Raw genomic sequence first — 11,723 nt, forward strand, 5'->3', positions numbered from 1 at the left:
AATCCAAAATCAGCTGAGCTGCAACATTATACACACAGGTATTAATCAACATAATCACAAGGACACAATATGGCTCTGCTAAAAACACTCACTCTTACACGCACCAAAGTTATATTTATCTAATATTTAACTCCCTCCACCCCCGCTAGGGTTGCCAACCGTCCCGTATTTGAGCCAAAAGGGGCGTGTCCCGTACGGAACATTGTTTGTCCCGGATTCCCGTTTAAAGGGAAAAATAAAAAATATGTTTCTGTTTGCACGCAATGCAGTGTGTCTGGCTGCGTGCCTGTGTGTTTGTGTGCTGTATGGAAAGGGCGCTAGGACCGCTCAGTTGACAGGGCAGGCACAATACTCGCACGTGTGTGTGTGTGTGTGAGATTTTCTCCAGGAAAATGAGCGCTGCCGGTGGAGGAGGTGATAATGAAAGAGGAGAAGAGAGAGAGGATGTGGTTCTGGGCCCTGGCCCTTCTAAAAAGAAAATACTTGTGTCTTACAGCAAACAGTGGAAGAAAAACACAGTTGGGTAAAGCCTGTGAGTGGAGATCTGTCTCGGGTCGTGTGTGTGTGTGTGTGTGTGTGTGTGTGTGTGTGTGTGTGTGTGTGTGTGTGTGTGTGTGTGTGTGTGTGTGTGTGTGTGTGTGTGTGTGTGTGTGTGTGTGTGTGTGTGTGTGTGTGTGTGTGTGTGTGTGTGTGTGTGTGTGTGTGTGTGTGTGTGCGCGTGCGTGCGTGCGTGTGTGTGTGTGTGTGTGTGTGTGTGTGTGTGTGTGTGTGTGTGTGTGTGTGTGTGTGTGTGTGTGTGTGTGTGTGTGTGTGTGTGTGTGTGTGTGTGTGTGTGTGTGTGTGTGTGTGTGTGTGTGTGTGTGTGTGTTTGGGTTTGGTTGGGGGTAGCCAGATGTTCCTCTTTGTGCCTTTAGGCCATAACAAAAACCCCAATGGTCGCTCTGTGGTCTGCTCAGATTCTCTTCCCCTCCAGAGGTCACTCCTGTCTCTGACCTCGGGTGCAGAACTTTAGGAGCAGAGGAAGGGGGAGATTCCGTCCAAAAATTCAAACCTCTCCATGTGTGAAATAGCACCATTTATTTTTAACTGTCCCTGACTTGTCTTTAAAACGTTTTGTATTAAGTCTTCTGTTATGTAGCGGAAAATCCCATTTAAAAAAAAATGAAGCGCAAAATAGTTTAGTTGAAAGAAAAACTTCTCTGTCTGTTCGGATTTGGAAATGTTTATGATTTATTTTGTGTGCTCGTGAACGAGAGAAGGAGAAAACAACATCTATCTTTGAACTGCAATTACTTATCTTAAAAAGATTGCAACATTATACTCCTTTAAAAAATTGCTCAATTCATTTAAACACATTTATTATGTGCACAATAAAACCTCAACAAGTATATTGATCCTGGCTTAACCAGCGACCTTTACTCTATTGTTCATAAGCTCAGTATTTGACAACTATTAGGATTGTAGTAATGTCTGTATAGACCAATTGTACTAGAAATAATTTGAAACAGTTTAATAATGAATGTTAAACTATATTTAAGCTGTAATTGAACTTCAACGTATATCAATTATCTGATTCCAGTGGCCAGTTGGAAACAGACAATCAACAAGGTTTTCATTTTGCAGCAACAGCGCAAAAAGTTTCAATTACTGTCTTAGTATCATTACATTACATTACATTGCATTACATTGCATTTAGCTGACGCTTTTATCCAAAGTGACTTACAATAAGTACATTCGACCAGGAAGACACAACCTTGAAGAAAACAGAACCATATAAGTACATCAGGTTTCATAGAGCCAAGTACTTCAAGTGCTACTCAACTGGCTATAGATAAGCCAGTCCTCATGTCTGAGTCTGGTTCTGTCTTATCTTCTATGTTTCGGAATGTGTTCAATACATTAAGTGTTGTTATTCATTATTACCATATAATACATAGATTAAGAATAAATAAAACAAATAATACAACATTGAGCTGTTTGAGCTTTTCATCTTTACATTATTTATTTATTTTTCTCAAGTCATTTAATTTTGGTGAGATAACTGAAGTTTAGTTCATTTTACCCTGGCTGTGGACTGATTCATTATGAGTTGTTACAACGCATGCACAAGACGGCGGGTAGACAAACAAACACGAAACAATTATACAAACAAACATGAACACTCTCAACAACCAACGGCTTGACAAAAACTCTTCCAGCCTAGTTTTAATCCGAATTAGGGAGACTTTCAGAGGGGGTTAGAGAAATATCTTGTTTAATTATGAGAGCCTTCTTACTCATAATCTTGTGTTCAGCAATCCATATTATGACATTCTCAAACCACGTATTAACCACTTTTTTTAGTTCAAAAATGGTAATAGTCGCGGAAATAATGACTATGTAACTGTTCCTCTCTCTTTGTCTGCATGCTGCTCTCCACAGGGGGTGGAGAATCGGCACCTCAGCAGAAATGCTGTTGATTTAGGGAATTTATCCTCTGAAATCTCCTAAATTTGGCGATGTGTTTCAATACAAATCTATGACATTGCTTCTAATTCAGAAACTGCACTTTACTGATGCTCTCTTTCAAAGTTTCTCCGAATATTTGCTGTGTGTAATTGTCCGGTGATTTAATTCCGAGAATCACACACATCGATGAAATTCGATATTCCGAGGTTATTTATTAGCCCCAAATATTCTCATAGTTTTCACATGGGCCGTGCTTGCTCGTAGGCACCTGCCCCAGCAACAATCACGGGGGAAATCGGCCAGGACAACGTCCCCCTTGACACCGATTCCCGAGGTTATGATTAAGCCACCGAATGTAAATGAGTAGAGAAACCCAAAAAAAATTGCAGCAGCTCAGTTATTCCAGGAAATGTATAATACCGTCAATCCCAAATGCTGGCAAGCCAATCTCAAAATAGAAATGTACTTACCAGCCTCTGAAGATCTTTTGGTATCCTGTTCGTGACACCAATTTGTGAAGGAAAGTTCTGATCAGCAATGTGAATGGAAGAAATAGAAGACTGGAGTCCACTATACATCAAACATCGGAGTTTATCGAGAGTCTACGGCTGGAGCATTGGCAAGATTTCCACACGACTTCCTCATGTAAATCCCAAGCCAACACTGCCCATTTCAGAGCAGAACAGTGCAATTCTACACAGAGAATAGTGTCCTATATTCGCGCTCTTTCCATCATAATCGATATAACACATGTTTAGAGACAAAGAAAGTCTGTTAAAGTCATCTGCGCGCATGGTCCACAAAAGAAGGCAGGACCTTTGACCTGTGCCCTGCTCTAAGTTGCAGGCAGGACACATGGGAAAACACTAAAATTCTCCCCTGCACAGATGTCATTAAAATATTCTCGAACAGATTGTTATACTCATACTTCTCAGAGTTGTTCTGACCTTGAGTTGTTTAAAATGTAGATTTCCTCTCAAAGTATACCCACCCTCTCTGTCTATGAACAATGTTTTTAATTTCCTATAGTAGATTATGTCTTGCTCTGTAAATGATTTATGCTGTTTTAAAATTAACCAGAACAGTGAACTTCAATATGTGTGTCTTCAAAAATAATACATTAGTGTGTTCAAGATATCCAACATTATTGATAACTCTTATAACCCTTTTTTGTAATGTGCATAACGGCTGTAGGTTGGTTTTGTACGTGTTTCCCCAAATATCCACACAGTAAACCAGATATGGCTATATTAGTGTGTTATATAGAGTATACAATGAGTTGTAGTCCAGAATGTGTCTGGCTTTTCCCAATATTGCGATAGTCTTAGCCAGTTTTGCTTTTACATGAGTGATATGAGGTTTCCAGCTGATTTTGTGGTCTAAAACCACACCAAGGAACTTAATTTCAGATACTCTTTCTATGTTTATCTAGTATTAATTGCACCTGTGGATTTGTTTTATGTTTTCCAAATAACATAATCTTTGTTTTCCTTATATTTAATGATAATTTGTTTGTGTCAAATCAATGTTTTACTTTAATAATTTCTGCTGTTATCACTTCCATTAGCTCTTTATAATTGTCACAAATATTATATTAGTGTAATCTGCAAATGAAATACATTTGAATATATTTTATATTCTGCAAATGTTGTTGATGTATATTATGAACAGCTTTCTTTGAACATTTCTTCAATAATGTTTTTTACTATAATCATATCAATATTATTCCAATCGGTCGAGTATTTGCTTTTACATTTTCGCACAGTATCTATGATTTCTTTTTCTGGTGTGAGGAAGAAAGAGCTATTGTTTTCTTCCCCTTTAGTTGTTTCTACGGTTTTAATTTTTTCTGCCAGATCGGGCCCCACATTTACAAAGAATTCATTAAAACCATTAACCACATCTTCTGTATTATAAATAACATTATTGTTGTCCACAGAAAACTCAGGGTAACCTGAACTTTTTGCTCCATTTCTAATGACACTATTTAATAATTTCCTTAAACCTTTCATATTATTCTCTAATATGTTATTATACTATTCTTTTTTACATATCCTCAGAATATGGGTTAATTTATTCTTATATATTTTATATTTATCTTCTGCTTCTGAAGTTCTATACTTAATGAATTGTCTATATAGTGTATTTTTCTTTTTGCAGGCATTTTTTAGGCCATTAGTGATCCATGCACTGTGAGTTTGTTTGTCTCTCTCTCTGCATTGTTTCACAGGACGGTTTTTGTCATAAAGTGATTTAAAAATGTTTAGAAATTCATCATAGGCCTTGTCAATATCCGTCTCTCTCATATACTACCCTCCAATTCTGATTTAGGAAGTCGTTCTTAAATGCAATTATGTTATCTTCAGTTCTCAATCTTTTGTATTTGAAATGGCTGGCGACTTTAGGATTCTTAGAACTGCAGTGATAGATAATAAAAACAGGTAAATGATCACTGATGTCACTATATAATAGTCCGCCTACTGTATTGCTTTCCATAATATCACTGGATATGTCTGGTGTCTGCAAGATGAGTGTGAAAGTGCAGGTCAGGAGGAGAGTCATCAGCAGCAAAGGGGTGGATATATATTATAAGTTAGTGTCCTGTAAACATGTACGCCGATTCATCCTCCTGGACCTCTCTGCAGCGTTTGACACTATCTCTCACAACAACCTCCTCACCCGCCTCTCAGACCTCCTGGGTGTCACTGGCACAGCGCTGTCCTGGTTTACATCCTACCTCCACAACAGGAAACAGTTTGTCTCCATCAGTGGCTCAAACTCACCCCCGGCCCCAGTCCACCACGGTGTACCCCAGGGCTCTGTACTTGGCCCCCTCCTGTTCACCATTTACATGCTCCCCCTCGGCCAGATTATCCGACATCATGGACTCAACTTCCACTGCTACGCTGATGATACCCAACTGTATCTCAGCACCACTCCATCCTCCCAGCTCCCCCCTCAGTCTCTCATCAACTGCCTGCATGACATCAAGACATGGATGTCATCAAACTATCTGAAGCTGAACAGCGGTAAAACAGAGCTCATGGTTGTGGCACCCAAGGCACTGCTCCAGAAGGTTGGTGACTTCGTCCTTGAGGTCGACGGCTGCTCCATCTCCCCATCTCCTGAAGCCCGCAACCTGGGTGTGATCCTCGACTCCACCCTTTCCTTCCATTCCCACGTCAAGTCTGTGACCAAATCGGCTTTCTACCACCTGCGGAACATTTCCAGACTCCGACCGTCACTCTCGGAGTCGGTTGCCGAGACCCTGGTGCATGCATTTGTCACCACCCGCTTGGACTACTGCAATGGTGTCCTGTTCGGGGTTCCCAACAAAACCCTGGACAGGCTCCAGTATGTCCAAAACTGTGCAGCTCGGGTCCTCACACACACAAAGCCCTGGCAGCACATTACTCCCACCCTCATCCACCTCCACTGGTTACCGGTCAAGTTCCGCATAACTTACAAAGTCCTCCTCCTGACCTACAAGTCCCTCCATGCCCTTGCCCCCCAGTACCTATCGGACATCCTTCACCCGCATGCACCACCCCGGAACCTGCGGTCTTCAGACCCCCCGCACCAAACTGAGAACCTTCGGGGACAGAGCCTTCAGTGTGGCAGCCCCCACCCTCTGGAACGCTCTTCCTGCGGAGATTCGCAACATCCCCACACTGGACGCCTTCAAAAGGGCCCTCAAGTCCCATCTGTTCATCAAGGCTTTCGGCCCTTAAATCTATCTGTTGTTTTGTCTGTCTGACCTTTGTTTTGTTTTGTTTTGTTTGTGCTTGCCCTATTCCTGTAAAGCGACCTTGGGTCCCTTGAAAGGCGCTATAGAAATCCCAGTTATTATTATTATTAGAAGCTCAGCAATCATAAATAATAATACATTGTAGTGCCGAGAGATAGGGAGTCGGAGGGAGTCTGTAATACAGTGGTCACCACAACATATATATTTTTACAGCTTAGGTTGTGTTTTGAGCACACCAAAAAAAGCGCTCTTCACATACAAGACAATACAATGTCTCCAAATATAAAAGAGCAAAGGAATAGGAAAGAGTGAAAGAGGTTATGTCAATAACTAGTAAGCCAGTTCGAATCCTGAGCTGGCCGAACATGTCTGGCATGTCCTCCCCTGTCTCCCCCTTTCAACTCTAACATCTACAATAAATCACCAAAAAATACCAGAAAAGAATGAACAGAAAAACAAAAATGAATCAATCAAGCTAAAATAACAGAACATTATCAAAGTATTTAGGCAACAGTACAGGGTGAACTTCTGAAATGGATCATTAAGACTAGCTTTCAACTCTATGGATTTATATTTTTTAAGTCAATTTAAATTAGTTGAGATCTTATTTTATTTTAAGTATTTGTATGCATTTTCAATACTTTCTTTTAGTTTTAACTGCATGGATGGATTTTTGTATGACATGTCTTATGTTTTAAACAAAATATCAAATTAGATCGAATGTTATTTATGTAGCCCAAAATCAAAAGTTATACATTTGTCCCTGCGGGATTTACAGTTTGTACAGATCAACAAAACATGGATGACAGATTAAAAACATAATTAAATGACACCATAGACAACCATAATAATGTGATGTGTACAAATTAAGGATCCAGGGGGATGTCAAAATTAGTGATGTTACGTATTGTGCCGAGGCTTCGGAGCGTGTGTCGAGTAATCCCCGAAGCTTTTTGTGAAGCATGTATCGAGGCTTGTATCGTTTTGGGCCAGTGACTTCATCGATGACAAACGAAGCCTCGCTGCCTGTCGATACCACGTGACTGCTTCACGAAGCGATTCAGATCGGTTGAACCGTTGAACCCATGGATGGTTGAACCACAGTGCTGATATTACCCATGCCAAGGATGTATTTATAAGAACCATATTTCCCCTCCTGCACCCGGGCCCCGTGACACGATGGAATTAAGAGAGCTCAGACCCTCACTTATATAGAGGTCAGAACATGTCATAAGTATAAATAGATACAAGCATAAATAAATGTAAGAATAAAAACATGAATAAATATGTTGCAGTGTTTTCAGTGAGATTCAGCGTGTGTGCTGTGGCTCAGCTGGAAAGCAGTTGACTCAACGACTGAACAATACGTATTTTTTGTTGTTTATAAAAGCTACAGCTAAATGAGATAATTTAGTTAATAAATGTATTCTTTGATATGGTTTAGCCTTTCTCAGGCTACAACATGATTACGTTTAAGAATATTATTAAGGAATACAAATCCCTCTTTGCAATGTTTACCAGCCTCCTTAGGCTTTTCAATCACAATCATTCAACTGGAATAAAAACATGTTGTTAACATGAAAATATGATTTTATGTTCGTTGTTTAGAGTTATTCTAAGGCTTTACTCATTGGGAACTCGGTATGAGATAGAGCACACTGTTGAGATGTGTAATCTGCCTGTTTTACACACTTTGACCAACAGGGGGGTTTGTGTTCAAATGAAGCCCATGATGAAGCCTCATGAGATGAACCCTTTTGCGAACCAATTGGCTGGAAAGCTTCAAAGCTTCATAAGGCTTCATCTCGCCATCACTAGTCAAAATGCTTCCTGCATGGTTTTCATGAACTGCAACACTAACATTTTATTTAAAATCCAAAGTAACAAGCAATGAAGCAAATATATGCACATTTTAAACATGTGAAAACGCCCTTCACCTCTCTCCCAATCAGCCTCATGTATTGAGTTCAGAGTGTGCAGCCAATTAAGCTGATGCGTGTCTGATTGGACGCAGGTGTGCTGCTCTGATGAGGATAATGATCGGCTAGAGTTTAAAAAAGCTCCACCGCTCACCCTGAACCATAGGCCTACTGTGAGACAGTCAGGAAGACAGAGAGCAGCGGACCAGTTTCACTTATGGAGGCCTTTAATTTTCCGTCCACACAAGATGCTTCGTTTCAGAGCCTTGCGAACACAGGCAGGTCAGAAATCGGGCAGCAGAAGTCTCCGGCTGAGGAACCGCAGCAGGTGAATACCATCAGAGTGACCTGTCATCCAGACTCATTGGAGATTGTTATCAAAGCCGATATGTTTGCGGTTGGAGCTCCTGTTGATGGTGACGAGATACGCCTTGGAGTAGAGACCAACAACCAGTACTGCAGAGCTACAGCGTCTTCAGCAGATGAGTACAGTATCAGTGTTGGACTTGTGGAGTGCGGCACCAGACGCTGGGTAACTTTATCTTCTTTGTCTCTTTTTGTTTTTAAAGCTCACATTGTAAAAATCTTTGAATGATGTCTGTCTTTTTTTAAATGCATTTTTTCTGTTTCTTAGGAAGTACAGTTTGTCCAGTTCTTCACTCATGCCTACCTGGATCCCCTTCATGTCGACCCAGGCTGCAGTGGAAATGTTGCAGTTTAACTTGAGAATCATGACAAGTGGGTTTTGATAATTATCTCATGTTATGAGTTGTCATGGCTCTATTTGCACTTAGTACTTTTTTCTGTCCGTGTGCAGGTGACTGGCAGTACAAAAGAGGCTCTAATGTGTTTCATCTCGGTGAGCCCATCAGCATCGAGGCCTCTGTCAGAATTGGGCATCACGTGGCGCTCCGAGTGTTTGTGAGCAGCTGCGTGGCTACACTGAGCCCTGACATGCACTCCAGCCCCAGGCATGCCTTCATTGAAAATGGGTAAGGCTGCAAATTGCTAAATGGCAAAAAGTAAATTCTTTTTCTGACCCTAGAGGGAGCTGTTTAATGTGTAAGGCTCTTCAAGTGGTTTAATTCAGACACGAGCAATGCTGACTCGAGTGACAGGTTAATAAAAGATCAGTCCTTTAGTGTCGTCTTCAAGTTAGCTAAGGCTAGCTGCAGTTTGCTTTTAATCTTTGGTATTCTAGTTCTTCCTTTCTGTGCCACAATTGGCAAAGGCACAGGTCAGATTTGTGCAGTTCTGACTCTAAAGAACTACTTCCAGAACTTGCCAATAGAGAGGCGAAGTCCCGCCCATCTACTTTCGACCCATGGGACCTTATTTCAGAAATTGTGTATTTAAGTCAATGGAGAGAGAGATTATCTTTCAACCCCGTTTGAATTACACATATGACGTTTGTTAATCTTAAAAAATTATTTCCATGTCAAAAAAGTCAGTTTGTAGTAAAACTGTTGAAATATAAGACTATGAAATATACGCAACTAGAAAGACTACGAGTCCTGGTCACGCATGCTGGCTCTTAGGAATCAACTAACTCCCCTGTGTGTATGTACAGCTCTCAACATGCCCAGACTTTGAGTGATTTTCAGCTCTTTTAATACTTTTCGCCTCATTCTGAAAGGAAGAAATGAAATGTGCCAACGTGACGGCCGTCTTGGTCTGTGACGCGAGAGGTAGTTCATTGAGCGGTTTCACAAAAAAAAAAAATGTTACTTCACATTTTTACGACACACTTTTATTTTTTGACTTGCAAAATTATCTTTTAAATTGACAAACGTCTATGTGTAATTCGTGGCATAATTCAAACGGGATCGAAAGATCATCTTTCTCTCTCCATTGACTTCAATACATACTTTTTAGAAATAAGGTCCCATGGGGGTCCCCCGGAAAGGGAGAGACTTCGCCTCTCGATATGACTAGAAATGTTAGCGGTGGAGTTGCATTGTGGGTAATGTAGACTCTTGTTATAGTAGTCAATGAGTGCTAATTTAGTGTTGCTCTTTTTGTTTTTCCTCATCATAGGTGCTTTGTTGACTCTCAGCTTCCGGTCTCAATTCTTAGCCAGGACACAGGATGACAAGCTCCACATGTCCATTGATGCCTTCAGATTTTATAATGAGGACAGAGGGGAGGTGAGGCTCTATTAAATTGCCTTAAACATGATTGTGTGTGCATGTTTCCCAACACCTCCTTTTCTCATAGCTCTACATCACATGTCACCTGTATGCTGTTCCAATAAATAGCACAGATGCAACAACCAAGGCGTGCACCTTTGTGAATGGAAGGTAAGTGAGATCCAGTCTAAAATATGTGAAATTACACACAAAAAACAAAGTATTGGTGCTGAATGTTTTTTATTTATCAGATGGCAGTCCGCTGATGGTAATGACTACTTTGTGGGCAATGCAAAAGACCAATTGGAGTTGAGCAAACTCCCAGCAGCCCGAGCAAGTTTAGGCCTCGAGGGTTTGTGAAGCCAGAAGAGCGTGAACCCCTCTGGAGGAGTGGACTGAAGACCAGTACAGGTGGGGAGCTTGTAGAAACTTGTATGATGAATATTGGCTTCAGAATAGATGTCGTCATAATGATCAATTGTGACATGTTTTGGCATAGGTTTTAGACGTGATGATGGCTGGGTAACTGAATTAACATGCATTGTGCTGGTTTGTGTTAGTGTGGGAACATCAGGCCAGAGTGGGACCGATGATGGTCTTGCCAGCCAAGCAGAAAAGCCGACCCATACCTGCAGAGGAGCCTTCTTCCATTCGTGATCAAATCAGCAGATCTACAATGTATGGCAGCCAGTGGAGGAGTGGAATAAACAGAGTTGGTAAGTCAATGCCGGTATTGAATTATTCTTTGTTCATTTGAAGCCTTTAACAATCTCTAAATTAAGATTAAAATGGCCCATAATGAAATCTTAATGTTGAATTGTTTTTCTGTCAAAGATCAGAGGAAAGGACTGCTTCCTGATTCATCATCGACCCAAAACCAGGTGGACGTTGTGACTTTAGCTTCTGAGCAGAATAAAGACGAAGAAGACAAAAGTGGAACAGAAAAAGGTAAAATGTGAAAGTCTTAACTCTTTTTTTTAAATGGCACTCTGCAATGCACCTTTTACATTAACACTTCTACGACTACAGATGAAGATGCTGAGGAAGTTCCTGAACTTCTAGAAAAAACCTCTCCTGAGGCCCACCTGCAGCCGAAGGCAGCGGTGCTGAACAGTACCAACACAGCGGCGCTCGATGAAGTCCTCCCAACTGCTGCTGTTAATGTGGCTGTGCCCCCACTGTCCAACACCACTGCAACAGAATCTGACCTTTCTGAAACAATGGACCGAAAGAGATAATAAATGATTCAAACTTTCATTTGTTTGCTTTTTAATGTTGCAATACACAAGGAAAACTGATGACCTGCTCACAGCTAAAAACAATTAAATGCAAACAATTGTTTCCTATGAGCAAAAGTATTCCATATAACGGTAAACATTTAGGAGTGGACTAAAAATTGTAATTTGTCGTCCATGTCTGTTCTTGGGCTTGTCTGCTAGAAACGGTACTACACCATGGCAGTTATTTTCTGGGGTGTCA

General features: G+C 40.9%; 1 protein-coding gene across 2 annotated transcripts; it reads left to right on the top strand.

The window, feature by feature from the left end:
* The first annotated feature begins 8,749 nt into the window (after positions 1–8,749).
* LOC117450931 (zona pellucida sperm-binding protein 3-like) lies at positions 8,750–11,499 on the top strand. Of its 2 annotated transcripts, none has more exons than XM_071204198.1 (8): positions 8,750–8,853; positions 8,933–9,107; positions 10,153–10,262; positions 10,333–10,415; positions 10,496–10,655; positions 10,805–10,960; positions 11,079–11,192; positions 11,274–11,499. In XM_071204198.1, exons 6-8 carry the CDS (start codon positions 10,834–10,836, stop codon positions 11,480–11,482), a joined length of 450 nt encoding a protein of 149 aa, XP_071060299.1. In that variant the 5' UTR covers positions 8,750–8,853; positions 8,933–9,107; positions 10,153–10,262; positions 10,333–10,415; positions 10,496–10,655; positions 10,805–10,833; the 3' UTR covers positions 11,483–11,499. Both variants share the same exon structure in this region, with proteins under 2 accessions (XP_071060299.1, XP_071060300.1).
* The last annotated feature ends 224 nt before the right edge of the window (positions 11,500–11,723 follow it).

Source organism: Pseudochaenichthys georgianus, chromosome 8, assembly GCF_902827115.2.
Source record: "Pseudochaenichthys georgianus chromosome 8, fPseGeo1.2, whole genome shotgun sequence".
NCBI classification, from domain to species: domain Eukaryota; kingdom Metazoa; phylum Chordata; class Actinopteri; order Perciformes; family Channichthyidae; genus Pseudochaenichthys; species Pseudochaenichthys georgianus.